The sequence below is a fragment of the Beta vulgaris genome, chromosome 6, assembly GCF_026745355.1.
Source record: "Beta vulgaris subsp. vulgaris cultivar EL10 chromosome 6, EL10.2, whole genome shotgun sequence".
Lineage (NCBI taxonomy): Eukaryota > Viridiplantae > Streptophyta > Magnoliopsida > Caryophyllales > Amaranthaceae > Beta > Beta vulgaris.
In genome coordinates this window covers 51,291,905-51,312,354 of record NC_079207.1, presented here as the reverse complement: position 1 = coordinate 51,312,354, position 20,450 = coordinate 51,291,905, and the positions used below count along the sequence as shown (strand labels likewise).

General features: G+C 36.4%; 1 protein-coding gene across 1 annotated transcript; it reads right to left on the bottom strand.

Annotated features, from left to right (window-relative positions):
- Positions 1-14,851: 14,851 nt before the first annotated feature.
- Positions 14,852-19,708, bottom strand: LOC104897006 (hypothetical protein). Its single transcript, XM_010683806.3, has 8 exons — positions 19,437-19,708; positions 19,188-19,341; positions 18,644-18,804; positions 18,453-18,557; positions 17,429-18,226; positions 17,125-17,317; positions 16,376-16,562; positions 14,852-15,445 (listed from the first exon to the last, which is right to left on the bottom strand). The coding sequence occupies exons 1-8, from the start codon at positions 19,550-19,552 to the stop codon at positions 15,060-15,062; spliced, it is 2,100 nt and encodes a 699-aa protein (XP_010682108.2). The 5' UTR covers positions 19,553-19,708; the 3' UTR covers positions 14,852-15,059.
- Between the last annotated feature and the right edge of the window lie 742 nt (positions 19,709-20,450).

Here is a 20,450-nt window from a genome sequence, read left to right as displayed (position 1 = left end):
AATATCTCCAAATTATTTGAATTTTGTTTTATTGGTCAAGACTGAAAAAATATACTATTATCTAACCTAATGTTCTTGAAGTTTCTATTTTCGGTCTAGATCGGTTATATAAATTTTATATAACATTTAATTTAACTATATTTGAATGTAACTCTAATATTCTTCCACATTATTCTCAAACGCCGAGTAAAGACTTAATATGAGGTAAAATCCTCGAAACATTTAAATTTTCATTGTATAATGATACGATTTTCGCTCAACGAAAATTCATCATTAGCCCAATATCCACACAACTTATTCCAATTTTTTATTCGAACAATATGACGAATAAAAATTGGTTTATCTACATAAGATTTTCCATGATCAATGTAAATAAAATCATTTTTGAATCGCACATTTACTGCTCCATCTCATCCGGTCCGTCTTGGTCCAAATTCTGCTCCGGACCGGTTTGTGCACACCCCTAATCATATGCGTTTAGGCAATTACCAAACATATTTTGGGCATCACCAAACCTATTAAGTGGCGGATGTTCTCCCAATCACAATCCATTCCTATTACTCATCAAAATCCTATGAAGATTTAACAATCATGTCAATGGGTCTATTTCACTCAATACCTCACCTAACCCCATTGACTTGAGTCTTGGACCGCCATTGTCCCTCCTTGTATTAAGAACTCAAATTAACCTCATATCATATGCTTTAAGATAATTATCAAACAAGTTATAGGGATTACCAAAATTACTAAGGGGATGATGTTGTCCCAATCCTTATCATTTATCATTACTCATCAAATCAATCCTATGTGGATTGAACAATCATGTCACTTGATCCATTAGGTTCAATACCTCACCAAACTCAATTGGCTTAAGTTTTGGGTCCCCATTATCCCTCATTATACTAAAAAACATAAATTAACCCAAATCATATGCTTTTAGGTAATTACCAAACATGCTTTGGGCATGATCAAACCTATCAAATCACAATTCATTTCCATTACTAATCAAAGCAATCCTATGTGGATTAGAGAAATATGCCACTGTGTCCATTAGGCTTAATACCTCACCAAGCCCCATTGACTTGAGTTTTGGACCCCTATTGTCTCTCCTTGTACTAAAAAACACAAATTAACCCAAATCATATGTTTTCAGGTAATTACCAACACATGTTTTGGGTATGACCAAACTTATCCAATCAAAATCCATTCTCATAACTAGTCAAAGCAATATGGATTGAACAATCATGCCACTGGGTCCATTACGCTCAATAACTCACCAAACTTTATTGGCTTAAATTTTGGACCCCCGTTTTCCCTCCTTGTACTAAAAAGTTCAAATTAATCCCAGATTATATGCGTTTAGGTAATTACCAAACATGATTTAGACATTACCAAACATATTAAGACATTATTATTTCTTACATTTTATGACTTTATAACTATATTTGGCTTATTTGGATTAACACATTTATATCATATTTATTAATTTGTACTTAGGATTGTTTATGTCAATTGTTTTGTTAGATAACGGGGTGTTGTAGTTTGATTAGTGCAGATCAGGTCAATGAAATAATAAAGATGAGAAAAACAATAAAGAAGATAAACAGAAAGAATACAAGGATTTACGTGTTTTAGTCAAAATAGACCTATGTCCACAGGTGGGGAAATTGAGAGCTTCTTCAATATGATGGAGAGAAACACAGAGAATAATTACGAGTACTAAGAATACTATAGTCTAAAAGTTGTGTGTTTAATGAACACCAAGATGGTCCTTTTATAACATAAGGAAACCCTAATAAACCCTAGAATAGACTCTGCACAAAATCCAGAAAGAAATCGTGCATCCTGGGTCAAAATCCCCGTCGCCCGATCGGGCGAATTCTAATTCGACGGTGCTTCGTAAAACAACCATAACTTTTTCGTTTCTTAGAGGAATTGAGCATATGACATTTCGTTGGAAAGCTCTTTGAACAAGTTATCACCTCCAATTTGAATCACATCAAAACCATTTACAGATTGAGAGATATGTGCATTCAAAGTTTGCCTTATGTCATTATCACAAGATTTTAAGTTACAAATAACAAATCTCCACCTTGACTTGAAACCGATCAAACAAAATAATTCCACCTTGAACCAATAAGTGATGCTCACCCAAATAACCAAAGAACCTCCACCTTAAACAATTTCCATAAACCTACCCATTGTAGGCAATCCATAAAACGAAAATCTTCTATACACCATTAGAAAAAGCCCATTTGATGCGGTCAAAACTGAGCTTACTGATGCGGTTTTGGTCCGCATCGGGTGACATAGCAGCAATTATAAGAAATTAACTGATGTGGTTGTAAACCGCATCAATTAGGCATTAACTGATGCGGTTGCATCACAAAACCGCACCAGCTTGGCGGAAAAACTGATACGATTTTATAATAGAACCGCATCAGTAAAGGTTCATTAGAATTTAAAAAAAAAAAGCATAGTTTATTGTCTAGGCTACACAGAACATCTGCATTTGTTTTGGTACATTAGGGCTCAGAGCGAATATTCAGCCCATTCAAAATTTTGGTACAGTAACTTTGGTATTCACCGAATTCAAGGTTTGAAAAACGAAAATAAAATCCACCAACAATCAACATTCCAGTCCCATTCAAATCCACCAACATTCAACAATCACATAATGAAATCATAACTAAAAAAAAATCAACAAAACAGGATTAAATACAACGACAAATATCAATTACTTACAGAATAAGAACAAACAAATCAACTAATCCAAGAGTTGGTGAAATACTATAAATTGCAAAAAAAAAAAAAGAAAACGAAAATAAAAAAATAATGAATAAACTAAAGTACTTGAAAAGGAAACCAAAATAAAAAAAAAGAAATTATACTGAAAATACTAACGAAATTACTCACAAAAATAAAAAAAAATTGCGAATTGGGTTTTTTTTTTTGCAAATTGGTTTTATTTTTGCAAATTAGTTGTTTGCAAATTAGTACATGGTTGTTGGTTTTAAATTAGGGTTTTGTGCGTGGTTGTTTAGTTTTCGAAACGAGAGAGGATGAGAGGAATGATGGTGGTTGGGTGCGTGGTTGTTCTGTCTCCTCGCCGCTTCTTACGCCCTTCTTTTCGATGCTACTTACGTCGCGTTCGTTCTCTTCTTCCGCTTGCGAATTGTCGTCTCCTCGCCCTTGTATGGTGGTGGGCCTCGATGTTCGCCGCTTTCCAAGAGATCAAAGAGAGAGATGTGGTGGTTGCGTGATTCATCGGTGTTTGGAGGTGAGGGATGTGGTGGTTGGCGGATGAGTGAGGGGAAGAGGAGGGGGTTTAGGGTTTCAGTGAGGAGAGGGTGTAGAGGAGATAGGGAAGAGGCTGAGGTTTAGGGTTTGAGAGTTGAGGGAAGAGGATAGGGTTTGAGAGTTGATGGGCGGATTATAAGGGAGTGGGCTGGGGATTATAAGGGATTGGGATGGGGATCATAATGGTGTGGGTTGGGTTCGTTTTTTTAGAAAAAATAAGAGAATCTGGTGCGGTCCACCAAACCAACTTTCCCTCTCATTTTTAATGTTGATTTTCGGATGCAGTTTTACAAAAATTGGATCTGTTACTAAGCGGCATATAAGGTTTTTTCCACTAGTGATAATTGTGTACCGATGCGTCTTCGAACACAAAACTCCGTATACAAAACAATCACATGGCCTAGATCGAGAGTATAAAGTCACCAACGCAAAGCATGCTTATTCAAACTGACCAAACTCTCTTCAAAACACTTCTTCATCTTAACAACAAACTCAAAGGCAATTCTAGAAAATTAAATGACAACAATAATTTCTAAATTGCAATTGTACTTAATCAAAACACAAAAGTACCAAATTTGAGATAAGAAATAGCATAATTAGAACAAAAAAAAATCTAATGCATAACCAAGATTGCTACTTTATTACAAACTCAAAAGCAATCTATCATAGACTCCAAAATTAAAGAAAATCCACACGGTTTTTTGTTTTACCAAATGATCTCAAAAGGGCACCAAACATGATGAGATCGTAGAAGTCGCACCCCCAAATCGTGTAACCCTAAAGTGCAAGATCATCATCAAGAACGGTGTTGGCGATATTGCAGATTGGTCTTCACTGGATCTTTCCCCATTTTTCTTCTTTAATTTCCAACACTCAAATTTGATATAACCCTTCACATGACAATAGTTACATATTTTATTCTTGCCAGAATTCTTTCCACCATGAGAAACCAAAGCATTTGTGTGAGCAAAATTATTAGATTTATTAACCAATTTAATTCAATTAAATCTCTCTGAGTTAAGGCATCCTTAACATCCTGCAAACTCAAATCATCTTTACCATATAATAAGGTATCTCGAAAGTGCTTATATGAAGGTGGTAAAGAACACAACAACCTAATACCCATATCCTCATCATTGATCTCAACATCGATGTTTTGCAAATCCATAATTATACAGAAAACTTCATCTGAATGAGAGTCAAGCGATTTACCTTCTTCTAGACTGAGATCATGAAGTCTACATTTTCGTAGTAGACAATGGGTCACAGACTTTAATTTGTCATATAAAGTGACTCCAACTTTAACCACAAACCAGTAGTAGTCGTCTTTTTGGCAACCCCTCTCAAAACTTCATTAGACACACTTAAATGAATCGCTGAGAGTGCCCTCAAATCTATCTCCTCCGACTTGTCATTTGTCATACCCTAAGGCTTTTTAAATGCACCTTCAAGAGCCAGAGCCTTATGACAACACTTTGAACCAGGATTACTTTCACCTTTCATTGTCATAGGCCAAAATTTACTTACCTATCAAATTTATCAATATCAAATTTCATTCACATGATAAAAAAAAAAAAAAACAAACTCGTGCTATAAACACCAAAGATCTTAAACAACCAAGCTCTTGATAGCAGTTTGTTAGGAAACCGGGTATTGTAGTTTGATTAATGCGGAACAAGTCAATGAAATAATAAGGATAAGAAAAACAATAAAGAAGATAAACAGAAAGAACTTAAGGATTTACGTGGTTCAGTCAAAATAGACCTACGTCCATAGGTGAGGGAATCGAGAGCTTCTTCACTACGATGGAGAAAAACAGAGAGAATAATTACAAAGAGTCCTAAGAATACTGGAAGCTAAAAGTTGTATGTACAATTAAGATCAAGAGGGTCCTTTTATAACATAAGGGAACCCTAGTAAACCCTAGAATATACTCCGCACAAAATCCGGAAAGAAATTGTGCATCCCGCATCAAAATCCCCGTCACATGATCGGGTCGGGCAACATTCTGTTGGTCGGATGGTCATCAAATTCAAATGGGCTGATTTCGGGTCCAATCAGGAGTTGTAAGCCCGATCGTAGTTCGCTAAGGGAGCCCGATCGGGAAAAATTCCAGTTTGACAGTGCTTCCTAAAACAGACATAACTTTTTCGTTTCTCAGCGGAATTGGGCATATGGCCTGTCGTTGGAGAGCTCTTTGAACAAGCTTCACCTTCAATCTGCATCGCATCAAAACCATTCGTATATTGAGAGATATGTGCATTCAAAGTCAGCCTTATGCCATTTTCACAAGGTTTCAAGTCACAAATAACATGTTTATTCTCAATACACATTGAAATTAGAGGTTTTGAGACTTCTCTTTTTTTTTGTCACGTTTTGCTGATTACCAAAACCCATTTTAGTAATTACCTAAAGTGTCAAGTAAGATTAATGCCTTGAATGTGTTCGACAAAATGCGTCAAAAATGAAGTTTTAGAGTGTCGACCGACCGGATCGAGCGAGGCCGCCTGATCAGGCCCGAGAACGTTTTGTCAACATCTGTTTTAGGAAGCCACACGATGGCATCAGGCGTACTCACCGAACTACGACAGGACGAGTTTCACCCGATCGTCCCGCAATAATTCATGGGTTAGTAATTACTGCCTGATCGGCCGGTGGCCCGTTTTCTCCAGAAAACGCATTTTCGACGCGGGAGTATAAATAGGTTATTTACCTAATTATTTTAGACTACGAATTTAGTCTAATTTTCTGTAATCTGGTTTTCCTCACATAACAAAATATTCTATATATCCACCCGTGGACGTAGCCAAATTAATGAATCACATAAATCTGTTGTATGCTTTTATTGTTTTTATATTCAATTATTTGTTTATTTCTCATGTCCGTTATAATAAATTGGTATAAAGAGCTTTGTGTTCGATCTGTGTGAGAAAGATGTCTGGACTGAATGTTAAGATTGAAAAATTCACTGGGAGGAATAGTTTTGGTCTGTGGCAAATCAAAATGCGGTCTTTATTGAAGCAACAAGGGTTGTGGGAACCGTTGACGAAGAAGTCAACAGATTCAGTTACCGCTGAGATGACCACTCTGGAGGAGAAGGCTCATTCAACGATAATGTTGTGTCTGGCTGATGACATAATCACTGAAGTCACGGAGGAGGAAACCGCATCTGGTCCGTGGTTGAAATTAGAGAGTTTGTATATGAAAAAATTTCTAACCAACAAGTTGCTTTTGAAGCAACGTCTGTTCAGCCTGCGAATGCAAGATGGTATGCCTCTTAGAGATCACCTAGATCAGTTAAATACAATTTTGCTAGAATGACATTTTATTGATGTTAAGGTGGAGGATGAGGATGCCGCTTTAATTCTACTTGTTTCTTTACCGTTATCATATGAAAATTTTCTGCAATCTTTCATTGTTGGTAAAGATTATCTGTCCCTAGAAGAGGTTAGATCATCTCTTCATACTAGGAAATTGCGCCATAAGACATCTGGTAGTACAGGTACAGATAATCAAGCTTTTGGATTAGTGGCCAGTAGTAGTGGTAAGGGACGTGGTAAAAAGAATTTGAAGAAATATGGAAATTCTAAAGGGGGTTCTAAACCTAATGATGTATGTAATTACTGTAAGGAAAAACGGCATTGGAAAAAGGAATGTCCAAAAAAGAAGCACCAGGAGAATAAATATGGGTCTGCATCTGTTGCTGTTGCAGCAGAAAATTCGAATTATAAGGATGATCTTGCTCTAGTTGCTAATTAGCAAACATATTGTAATGATGTGTAGGTTCTTGATTATGGAGTGTCGTATCATATGAGTTCTCATATGGAGTGGTTTACTTCTTATGAGCAGGTAGATGGGGGTAATATTTCAATGGCTAACAGTGCAGTCTGTAAGACAGTTGGAATAGGCTATGTCAAGATCCCGACACATGATGGTACATTCTGCACTTTGGATAATGTGAGGGATGCCACAAATGACCAAGAATCTGATTTGACTCAGTCGATCTGTCAGATAGCAAGGGGTTCAGTTTCAGAGGTGGGGGTGGAGTTGTGTATGTCTGTAATGGTTCAAAGGATGTATTGAAGGGGGTCAAGTGTGGTACCTTGTATGTTTTGTAGGGTTCTATTCTCTCAGGTTCAGCTGTTGTTGCATCGTCTGAAATTCAGAAGGAGGATATGACCAAGTTATGACACATGAGACTTAGGCATATGAGTGAGAGAGGGATGCAAATCTTCTCTAAGGCTGATCTTCTGGGTGGCCATAAGGTCACCAACCTGGAGTTTTGTGAGCATTGTATTTTGGGAAACTATATCATAGCAAGTTTTCTAAGGGAATTCATAGACCAAAAGGTACTCTGGATTATATCCACTCTAACTGTTGGGGTCCTTCACGCGTGGAGTCCTGGGAGGTCACAGGTACTTTGTTTCTTTCATAGATGATTTTTCAAGAATGACTTGGTTAATTGTCATAAAGCTAAAAGGTGAAGCTTTCAAGAATTTCAAGCAGTGGAAGGCATTGGTGGAAAATCAAACTGGGAAGAAGATCAAAAGGCTACGAACTGATAATGGTGTGGAATTTTGTTTGTCTGATTTTGAAGACATCTGTAAGAATGAAGGGATTGTTAGGCATCATATTGTCAAAAATACACCCCAGCAAAATAGTGTAGCAGAACGAATGAATCAGACACTTCTGGAGAGAGCTCGGTGCATGCTCTCTAATATTGGTATGACTAGAGGGTTTTTGGGGAGAAGCCAATAGTACAACATGTTATCTTATCAACCGTGGACCTCAGTCTCGGATTAATCTCAAAACACCACATGAGACGTGATCAGGTATGCCTGCAGATTACTTAGATATGCGAGTTTTTGGTTGTAATTTTTGCTATCATGTAAATGAAGGTAAGTTGGAACCAAGGGTTAAAAATGAAGTGTTTGTGGGTTATGGGAATGGAGTAAAGGGTTATAGAATTTGGTCTTCGTCTGAGGGTAGGGTAATACATAGTAGAAATGTTGTCTTTGATGAAAATTCTATGTTTAATCCTACTATGAAGTCCATTGTTGTGTCAGATTGTGGTAGTGTTGATAAACAAGTGGAACAATAAGTCACTCATGATGAGAGTGAGGATTATCAAAACATTGTTTCTGAAGAACCACCATCTTCAATACTAAGTGAAGAGGCCCCTAGCCTGACTCGGGAGCGTCATATAAGGACAAATTTTGGAAAATCCCCAAACAGGTTTGGTTTTAAAGATATGGTGGCTTATGCACTATAGGTTGCGGAGGAGGTCGATGTGTAACACCACGTAATTTTCACTCATTATTTTTTTGGTGTTGTTTACATTAAAATGATATTTTCTATTAAAATAAAATAATTTATTATCAAAAAACTATTTTTAAAAGTGTATAATTATTATATTGTGTTATGTTGTTGTGTTATTAATTTAAAGTGTATATGATGTGCGTATTTATTTTATCATATAATAGTAATTCTAATAATTTAAGTAGCGTGTGATTTTAGTTTTCAAGTGTTGTATATAATATGGGTCGACCAACATAAAGAATTCTTTTGCAAACCCATATCCTTCTTATGTTGTCCAAAATTTAGAGGAGAAGTATTAAGCATAGTATTAGCATCTTCTATCTATCCCTCTTTGTAACCACCAAAAGGTGAAGAGCCATCCCCTTAACCCATCTTAATGCAATTAAACCTTTGCTTTATGATATGAACCATCACATTATTTTTGCTGCACACTCCCTTCACGCCAGCCTTACAAAGAAAAACAAAGAGTCCTTCTCCCTTCTCGCATTTTCGGCCATTTCTGCACACTCATCTTGTTTGCCCCATATCTCCTTCGTCTCTTATCGGAATTGGACGTGTGAGTAGTCGAAATTCATCTACTCGGAGGATCTTGCTCGTGGTGTCATTCGTTTTAAGATACTGGAAGAATTGGTCGCAGTTTCTGTTTCAATCAGACGGGTCACCCGTTTTGTTTTCCTTCGTACCTTCACGAATTTGATCATCGCGAAGATCGAACCGTTGGATCGCCCTGAAATTTGGACAGCAGTATTAGGACATTCCTTCATTATGACCGGAGCGATTTTAAATCAGACTACACATTGACGGGAATCGAGATCGGAGCAGAGCAGTACGTGCTGAAAATGCAAGCAATTGGAGGTCTTCAAAGGTAACTAACGGCGAACCTAGTGCGATTAGAATTCGTTTAGGAATTATTTAGTTCTTAATATCTAAGTTGTGTTGATTTTTATGTTAAGATTTGTGGGTTGCTAAAGTTTCATATTATTGATGTTATACTTGTTATACTTAAATGTTTATGAGTGATAGTTATGTGGAAGGAAACTAATTCTACTATTTTGTTATCCTTGCTAGAGTTTAATGGTTAGAATTTTTGTTTTATTATTCTTTATGGTTTACATATTGGTTAGTGACATTGTAAATCATGTTGTTATGCGCCTATTATGTTGGTTTGCTTAAGTATGATCAAAATGATTATAATATGAGAGTATGAATATCTGTTGCCTGCCGGTGTAAGTCGCTTGAGGAAGATTCATGTCCATGGCTTGTTATCTGTTGTTATTATCTGCCACAAACTTAAGAGTGATGCTTCTTCCGTATTAGCATGGTAGTGTGGCAAGCTTACGGTTTTTATTTACATCTTAGTAGTTATGGTGTTGTAAGATGTTGGGTTGTTTGAATGATTAGATATGATTCAAGTATACTGGCGTATCAGATGTATAAGATTTTGGTGTTATAGTTATGTATACTTATGTGTCAATGTATGCAGGTATGATGATTTACTCTTATTGCTATATGCATGCTTACATGAGCTTATTATTATTATTTTTTATTATTATTATTGACATATATTTATATTATGAGTGTTTTAATTATTTTATGATGGTTTGGTTGTTTGTATGATTTTGGGATTATAATAATATTGTAGTTTTATAAATCAATATCTAAGTTGTCGACGTTACAGTACTCGAGGGAGAATAATACTGTCTTTAGTACCGTTTCGCCAAGAGTTATGTACCAGGGGTATTATGACTAACATTGTAATTAACCTTGTACCCAAACTCAGACAACGAGAGTGTAGTAGTTGGAGTATCTGTTTATACTGTGTTTTTGGTGTATATTTATGTTTGAAGAAAGATTTATTCTTTTCAGTTGGGTGAAATGATTTTTATTAGTATTATATTACTATTACTTTGAGAAGAATAAATATCGTTGAATTGAGACTTTGGATTGCGATCCTAGTTTCTGCTGATTTTGGTGTAAGGCCTGAAGGGCATCCTTATATTTATATTTGATGAATAATATATATATGTATTTAATTTGAAATATTTTATTGAGATTAAGATATCCGGTGGATAGATGTAGTCCCCGGTGAAGAACATGCCAACCACCTAGGTTGCGATTTAGGGGTATTACCTGGGTTAATTGTTGTCGTCCGAGAGGTTGGGAAGTACTGAGCTGGGTACTATCCTGCATCGGGAGTTTGGCCATTCTTAGACACAGGCAGTAGGGAACGTAAGCCCATAGGCTGTCTGGAGATTTCGATCTGACAAACCTTAGGAAGTGGGTTGCGATCCACTGGCGTTCTGCTCTTTCTCAAAAGCTATTTATATTATTTTGGAGGCTTATGTTTTTGATCTTGTATGTCTATATTAAGTTTATTAATCATGATGTACTTTATTTAACCGTGTTAAACTGTTAGTTGTTGTTTTGCTGTTTTTGGTTCAGTTTGATCTTTTATGTTGATTGGACTTATTTATTAACGCTTGATAACTTCTACATGGATCCTAATTGAGCTGGGAGAGCTGTTAGTTACTCCCCATGATTGTGGATATTTGTTGTATATTTTGCAGGTTATGTTGATGACAATCTTATTTGGTTTTGGGCTCGGGTTTGAGATGTGAGCATTAAAATGTTAGATGTTTTAGGCCTACTCTTTTATTAATTTAAGAGTTAGTTTTTCTTTTTGGCTTATCAATTTAATTTATTTATACTATTTATTTATGTTGGTTTTATCACTTAGATATTTAAACGCATTTCTTGTAGTAGTGACATTCCCAGAAGACGATGTTTCCGCCATCGTCCTATAATACTATTATTATAATTTCTTTCTTTTTCGCTTTGAAATTCTGGGGTGTTACACGATGTCTATGAGCCATCCACATTAAGGAAGCAGTTACATGTACGGAGTCTATCCATTGGCTTTCTGCAATGGAGGAAGAGATGGAATCACTTCATAAGAACGAGACTTGGGAGCTTATGCCTAAGCCTCCAGGGAGAAAAATTGTTACTTGTAAGTGGATTTTCAAGAAAATGGAGGGGATAACATCTGTAGAGGGGGTCAAGTATAAGGCTCGACTGGTTGCAAGAGGGTTCACACAAAGGGAGGATGTAGACTACAAAGAGATATTTTCTCCTGTAGTCAGACATACTTCCATCAGGGTGCTACTAGCAATAGCTGCCCATCAGGTCTTTGAGCTTGAGCAGCTAGATGTGAAAATAACTTTTCTACATGGAGAGTTGGAGGAGGAGATATACATGGCTTAACCAGATGGGTTCCAGGTTCCGGGAAAGAAAAAAATGTGTTTGCAAGTTGAAGAAGTCCTTATATGGGCTAAAGCAGTCTCCGAGGTAGTCGTACAAGAAATTTGATAGCTATATGATGAAGTTAGGCTACAACAGGAGTCCATATGATTGTTGTGTGTATCACAACAAGCTCACATATGGATCTTTCATTTACTTAGTGTTATATTTAGATGATATGTTGATAGCTGCTGGGAACAAGTTGGATGTCCAAAGGTTGAAGGAACTTCTCAGTGCTGAATTTGGGTGCAGCAAGGAAGATACTGGGTATGGAGATTTATAGGGAGAGGGCTATAGAAAAAGCTTTTGTTGTCACAGAAAGGCTATATTGAGAAGATATTGTCAAGGTTTGGCATGTAAACAACAAAACCTATAGATTCACCAAGTGCTTCAAATAGTCATTCGTCCGTTGCATTTGCACCTAAGTCTACTGAGGAGAAGTAGTACATGAGTCGGGTTCCGTATGCTAGTGTAGTAGGGAGCTTGATGTATGTCATGGTTTTCACTAGGCTCGATTTTGCACATGCAGTCAGTGTTGTTAATAGGTTCATAGTTGATCCTGGTAAGGAGCATTGCAGGCAGTCAAGATGATCTTTCGATATCTAAGAGGTACGTCAGATGTTGGTCTTATTTATGGAGGTGATATGGCATGTTTAGTTGAAGAATATTTCGATTCTGATTATGTTCGAGATGTGGATGGTAGAAGATTTATGACTTGTTATGTGTTCACTCTTGGTGGTTCTGTTGTGAGTTGGAAAGCGACTTTGCAGCCTACTGTGACTTTGTCTACTACTGAGGCAGAGTATATGGCCTTGACAGAAGCAGCTAAATCATGATCAGGCAACTGTGTATTGTGACAGTTTGAATGTGATAGGCTTGGCCAAGGATCAAGTCCATCACGAGAGGACTAAACATATTGATGTTAGTTATCATTTTTTGAGGAGTGAGACAACAATTAAGGTGAAGAAGGTAGGAACTGCTGATAATCCTGCTGATATGTTCACCAAGCCGGTTCCGCAGAGTAAGTTTCAACATAGTTTGAACTTACTCAATGTTCGTGATTGTTAGTTGCCCTCTAGGGCCAAATCTGGGATCCTTAGGGACTAATCTGGTTTGGTTGTCTTCTGGTACAAATCTGTCCGTAGGGAGATTCTAGGCTATTGTGAGAGGATTCAAGTCACGATGGAGATTTGTAAGATTAATGCCTTGAGTGTGTTCGACAAAATGCGTCAAAATGAAGATTTGGAGTGTCGCCCGATCGGGCCCGAGAATGTTTTGTCAACAGCTGCTTTGGGAAGCCGCCCGATCGGGCGTACTCACCGAACTACGACAGGCCGAGTTTTGCCCGATCGGGCCCGCAACTATTCTGGGGTTAGTCATTACTGCCCGATCGGGCAGTGGCCCGTTATCTCTGGAAAATGCATTTTCGACGCGAGAGTATAAATAGATTATTACCCAATTGTTTTAGATTACGAATATAGTCTAATTCTCTCTGTAATCTGGTTTTCCTTACATAATAAAATATTCTCTCTCTACCCGTGGACGTAGCCAAATTGGTGAACCACGTAAATCTGTTGTCTGATTTTATTGTTTTGACATTCAATTATTTGTTTATTTCTTATGTCCGTTATAACATGTCCGTTGAATCATCTTCTTTGAACCTCATCTTCAACCTTTCGATTTTTTCTCTCCCCTCTAAAATTCTTCATCTAGTGCGACAATGATCATCAACACTTAAAAACGCACAAATCAGTCCCAAATCGATCCCAAATTAGCAGTTTTCCAACACCAAACCATGTTTTCATAATGACTTAGAATTTTGATTTTGAATTTCAACATTTTAAAACTAATACCTTAATTTCTATGGAAATTTGGGCGTTCATGGTGTACATACGATCATCAATCTTATGTTCATCTATTTCATGAATTTACAAAGATGGAAGAGAGGAAAGTGAAAAAATTCACCAAAATTTTTCCCAAAATTGAAAATTATAATTTCGATTTCACAACTTCTCCATCACAAATTCATGAATTCTTACCATTTCATGAAAAGAGAATGGTCCAAGTAAATCTATTGAAAATTCGAGAAGAATCAAAGATTCATGGAAGATTTGAGGGAGAAAGGGGTAGAAGAGAGGAGACAGAAAATCTAGGTAAAAAGAAAAAGAATTTTTCCAAAAAAAATTGGCTGAAACTAATTTTCGAAATTTTCATATTTTTTTTATTTTGTATTTTTCGAAATTATTTAAAATAATTTTAGAAATTAGAATAAATGACTTTAGTATTTTCTAAAATCATTTCAAAGCAAAAGAAGAAAAGAGAAAAGAATGCTTATGTAGGTGGCTCACATTGATTGTGGTCGCACATTCTCCATTCAAAAAAGACCATTCTAGAATTTTCATTTCATAGCACTACACCATCTTTAAGATCAATTAGTACAAGATATTGAGTCCGAACAGGAGGGGACTTTTAGCAGGAGCAATTTTGCAAGTAATGTTACGGTCACAAAAGAGATGATAAAAATGATAATCATACTTTTTAAAAGAACATTGAGAAAGATCTAACATCATTTTAAATAATATTTATATATTAATTTAAGTTTAACACTTTCAGATAAAGTATATACTTCCTCCGTTTCTAAATAAGTGCAACATTTCTTGTTTTCACGTTTGCCAATGCATTATTTTAACCATTAATATCTTCAATTATCAATAACTAAAAATTATAAAAAGTTGATATTAAAAAAATTCACATTCAGACGAATCTAACAAGATCCCACATGACTATGTTTTTCTTAAAATGTAAATCACCAAAGCTAATTAAAGTTTAAACTGTGAATAGTAAACACTATGCAAATGTTGCACTTATTTTGAAACGGAGGAAGTATATGAACACTAAAGAGTACCAAAAGTCAAAATGTTGCCACTTAAAAAAATAAAAAAGAGTACTGCCTCATAAGAATGTCCAAAACGCATAAGCATGGAACAATGTTTTATGACAAAAGATTAAACCGTAAGAACTATTTATAATTTCTTTACCTTGATACTAGAATCATATGAAACTGCTATATGAAAAAAAATAAAAATAAAGAAATTGTTGTACATCATATGCTTTCAATAATACCAGTAATCAAGTGAGCTTATCTATGAACCTTTACCATCAAGCCACTTCAATGTTGGCAAAATTTTATGCAAGAACGATCTAAAATCATCATCAACAACGGGGTTCCCTGTTACCTCAAGCTGAGTCAATGTTAATTCTCTAAAGATTAGAAAAGCCTCCCAATATTTTGTCAGTTGGTTGCTATCCCCCAATGATATGTCCGACTTCCAATCTTTTTCTACAGTGTGAGACAAAGGAGAGGAGCACAAGTACCTGGTGCTGTCAATTGAATGCTTCCCAATCTCATTGTTTGAGATGTTTAGCACTTTAAGAAACTTCAAATGCCTTAACGGATTCAAAGCAGTAAAACTCTTGATCTTGTTGTTACTCAGGTTCAAACAAGAAAGAAGCTGCATGGCCTCCAATCCTGTGATGATAAGCATATAAAATTCTTAGCGAATCTTTCACGCAAGTAGAGCGAAAATTCTGCTGAGGTGATATGAAACATAGTGCGTTCACATTATCCCCCCCCCCCCCTTGCAATTAGGGATGTGGCACAATTTTGTAAAAAAAACGGTATAATAAATGGACCATTGCCCTACTTTCCTACTTAATTATTTTTGAAAAAATTCTGTGTTAACCAATCGTAAACTATTACATTTTAGGATAAGTGGCAACTTTTTCCAAACATCTTGTAGATTCTTTTATTGGCAGTGGGGAAACAAACACAAAACAACACTAGAGGATCCATCCTTTACTAATATTACATTAGCCAGGATTATGAGACTCTTAAACACTACTTTGACCACATCTCATAGTGATACGTGCCTATTTCCAATTAGAGGAAGTTTAGCAAAGTGAAAGACAATAGGACATTGAACTGCAGTGACGAAAAATCATCTCTTTTATTCAGGTAATTTGCATGTTGTCAACAAGACCCGGAATTCCAAGTATTTGTCACTGCTCAAGTAGATGACACTATGTTTTCCTAAACATTTACAATATGGTATGAGCCATAACTACAAAAGCGGCTCCTGAACATACACATATCTCTTCTTATTACTGTTATCGGGGTCGCTTTGCTTACTACATTAATTCAGCTAAAGTACCCTATCAATTCTATGTCTGACTTTGGCACTTTGCTAGCTCGAAAGGAAGAACAAAATCTGAAAATCACACTCCCTAACAGAGAGCTAACCTAGATGAATTAGTTGCAAAGCACGGCTGTTCATGGGATAAGAAGGAAAATCCATATAAAACAAAAAGAACAACTTTAACCCAAAAACTGAGCAGGCACACTGCAGTCTGCAGCTAACCATTCAAAAACAAGAACTCTAACTCAAGAGAACATCATTACCTTCAATTGATCCAAGTTCGTTGTGGCTGAGATCTAGCATTTGAAGCCACAATAATCTCTCGATGGACCCAATTCTTGTTAGTGACAAGTTATTGAAACGCAAGCAAATAAAGCGTTGGTCATTTGATTTGGTTAGTTCCCCATAGCGCCAGCAATATCTCAACAAGCTGTCCTTGCAACAAGTAATCTAAAGATCAACAATGCAATCTATGTAAGTATTCCAGTAATTCAGCTGCACAAAAATGGAAGCTAACCAAGACTTCAAGTATAAAAGCTACAGAATGCTGCACTTTAACATAACATCAATAGTTAACATGTTCATCTACTATAAATATTGCTCCATTGGGGGCCAATCTAGAGGTGAATTGAAGAGGTCATTTTCAACATCAACAGCAAAGATTCACAGCTGCTAGCATGAAAGCATTCGCAATGAAAAATGACGACAGGCTAGCTGAAATACTCTCACATCGTGAGCTACTTCTTATCTATCCAATACAAGAGATCTTCCCTGAAAAACTAGACAATAGCTATTTTTCTCTTAGAAAAAGCTGCCACCCAACAGTACATTTACGGCTTTACAGATTGGCAGAAAAATGACAAGCAGTAAGATCCCTATACTAGATGTAAAATTTCATATTGGAAATATAATTATAAGCTTCCGTATTATGAATTGAAAGTCAAATCTTAATACACTAGGTGATAGATCACCCTCTCTGGAATCTGGATAACATAATCAAGTAATGACACACCTGCCGTAGTACAGCCAAACTGTGTTCTTCTTTATAGTATTCCGAGTGAGGTGGGTCCATTTTCATCAAATCACTATATAAAGCCAAAATTTCTTCAGTATGCACCATCTTGTAAGAATTTAAAGAGCTGCTGTGTGACATAATTGTATCTAGGGCTGTCAACAGTCTCGCAAGTGTAAGCTTTCCAATTTTGCTGCAAACACAAACATGGAGTATAAGCATATAAAATATGCACCAGGATTGCTTTTTTAATCTCCAAAATAAAAGTATGGTACGAGATTCTAAACCATCCGATGAGGCGTACCAGTCTGCATCAGAGAGCAATAGACGAAAGAGCTCAATCTCATTGGCTAACATATCCACCTGCCACTTAGAAGTATCACTGTCTTGATCCTTGTCAATTTGCAATTCACTGAACGACAATAAGAAATTTAGTTTCCCAGAGTCAATTTCATATCTCTGAAAATTTGAGTCTTCCCATGACATTGCCTGTATATTCTCCCCTTCCGCATGTTCTGGATCAAACTGCTGAAATCGGACCATGAATTTAAACTGAAACACATTGCTCAAGGAGCCCCCACTCAGAGAGATGATCTGTGGAGAATGTCCCATGCTAACTTCAACTGGAATGGAATAATCAAGCTGCACATCTGAAAACTTTAGCAGTGCAACCCAAGCATGAGCACTCTCATATTTATCAGCTGAAAGAGGCCTCCAAATAATATCTACACTTTCTGTAAGTGCAGATTTGATGGAAACAGTAGAAGAGTTTAAACCTTTAACAGCTTGGTCAAAATATAGAATCACAGGTATTGTTCCTCCATCAAAGGAGTAGCTTGCAAATGGCGAGACCATACAGCCAGACGTTAACTTGTTTGCATATATAAGGTGCTCGGAATCAGAAGCAGGCCAAGAGGAAACCAACCAAGGAGAATCTCTTGTGACTGTTTGCTCCATAAGCCAAAGATGATAGAACCAACCACTTTGGTCATCAGGATCAGTGAAAAGTGCTTGGTGCACAAAGTCATACTCGTCGGTTAAAATCTTCTCTTTTGAAACGAATCCCTCAGCCTTTTGTTTTAGTAAGTTTGACAGAAGCACACTGAAAGTCCGGTAAACTAAAATGATGAGAAACATCAAAGAAGGTATGATGAAGCATAAGCAATGGAAGAAGTAAGTGTAACCAAAATGCACTATTGTTCTCTTCTCATTAGTATTGTTTGAGAGGGTTCCATATCAAACAGAGAACAATCACAAAATGCACACCAAAATCTTAGCCAACCATATAATAAAATCTTTATACATACCAAAGTTCGAGAAGATAATACCTGCGGTTATGCCAAGCTGAATAATTGCTGAAATTTCTTGCAATCATATCGGCGGTATACTTCAATTCATCCTCTTCTGCAATACTCTTCAGTGCAGCCACGAATCTGAAGCACAACAGATTAAAAAAGAAGTTCAACCAAAACCATGCTGTGTCAAACTATCATATCCAAGTGACAGTGCATATTTTTACCGTCTATAGTTCCATGCGTGAAAATTCCGTGAATCAGCCTTCTGAAACTTATCTAATAGACGTAATTCCTGGTCTACAGATGAATGGCCCTTGCTAATCACCCATTTGCGATGATGCCACGCACCATATGACTTGAAATTTTGTCTCAGTGCACTCTCTACCTAAATCATTGTCAATTCCTCAGAATACAAACATTAATCAACACTTACTTAAACCTAAAATAAATCATGTATCCACATTTCCAGCACTCAACACTATCAGGACTTGATAACAATAAAAAAAATCTCCAACTAGGGTGAACCTTAACAAATTTGGAACCTAATTTCAAAATTTTAAGCTTGGAACATTTTCGCCTACGAATTTGGAATAACCCACAAAACCCCAGATCTAAGACCCCAAAGCTCATCCAACATTTTCAAGAAATCAAACATTACCACCAACATAAATTTGATAAACATTGAAGCACAAATGTAGAAGTATATGATTCTTAACTGATGCAATTAAGTAGCTAACTCCAACAAATAATAAATGAGAGTCGACTTACAACGCGAAGCTCCTCATTCAAAATAGTGTCGGGATCGCAGCCGGGTTGACTCAGAAAATGGTCAACAGCGAGTTTGCGATAATTCCAGGCAGTGTAATATTCTGGGTTTATCTCAAGCAGTTTTGTGCAGACTTCCACTGCTTCTTTGTCGTAGCTGAAATTAATTGAGCAAACAAAACTAAATGATAACACAAACAAAAACAAAAAAACAAGAATCATTTGATTTTGATTAGACAGAGAGAAGAGTACAGTTTGTTGTGATGAAAATGGATGAATTGTGATTGAAGATTGCGTAATTTGGAGGCTTTAGCAGCAGAAGCTGCTTCATCTTCAGGATTTGAGGGTTTTCTTGGTCGTCCATGCATTTCCCAACTATGTCACAGAAACCAGGAAGGAGTGATGAGTGATGAGAAGGGGAGAGATTTGCTCAAACAATCAAAGCGAGCAATCAAACATTTAAACTACACGCTTGCCGAGAAGGAAACTCCTAATCCAGTACTCCCTCCATTCCATTTTATAGTTCCCAACTTCCAATGTTTTGCTTTGAGTGTCTCAAAATATTATTCTCATTTCTATTGTTTCTAAACTACTCCCTCCGTTTCATATTAATCTATACACTTTGACATTTTACACTATTCACGAATTGCACTTTGACCCTCGTTTGTGATTAATACGTGAATAAAAACATAGTCATGTGAGATCTTGTTAGATTCGCCTTAGTATGTATTTTATTAATATGTACTTTTTATAATTTTTACAATTACAAAACTAAAGATATATGTCCTTAAAGTTTTACATTGGCATGCGTGAAAAGTGTAAGTGTGTAGATTAAAATGAAACGGAGGGAGTAGTTTTTAACCCATGCAAAAATTGCACAGGAGCCATATTTATATGTGATATTATAAATTATTTGTGACAAAAAGAGACATGTTATTAATGTCTTCAACATTTTTGTTTAGTGAGATTGATCAAATTGAATTGACAACACATTATGAAAAAAAAAAAACAATTACACTTTATCTAAATTGATACATAAAAAAAATAAGGTCAATCACAACTCAATACACAATTCAAACATTTTGAAAAACTTCCTTATAAACCACACTGGTTGTAACAGATGAGTTGCCACGATCTTTATTATATATTAAGATTTTCAAACACGGTTTGCTTGTAACTAGTGATTGCCACTGGTGCGGGCTGAGCGGGCCGGACCGTGGGCCGTAGCGGGCTGGGCTGAGATTTCACGGCCAAGGACCGGACCGT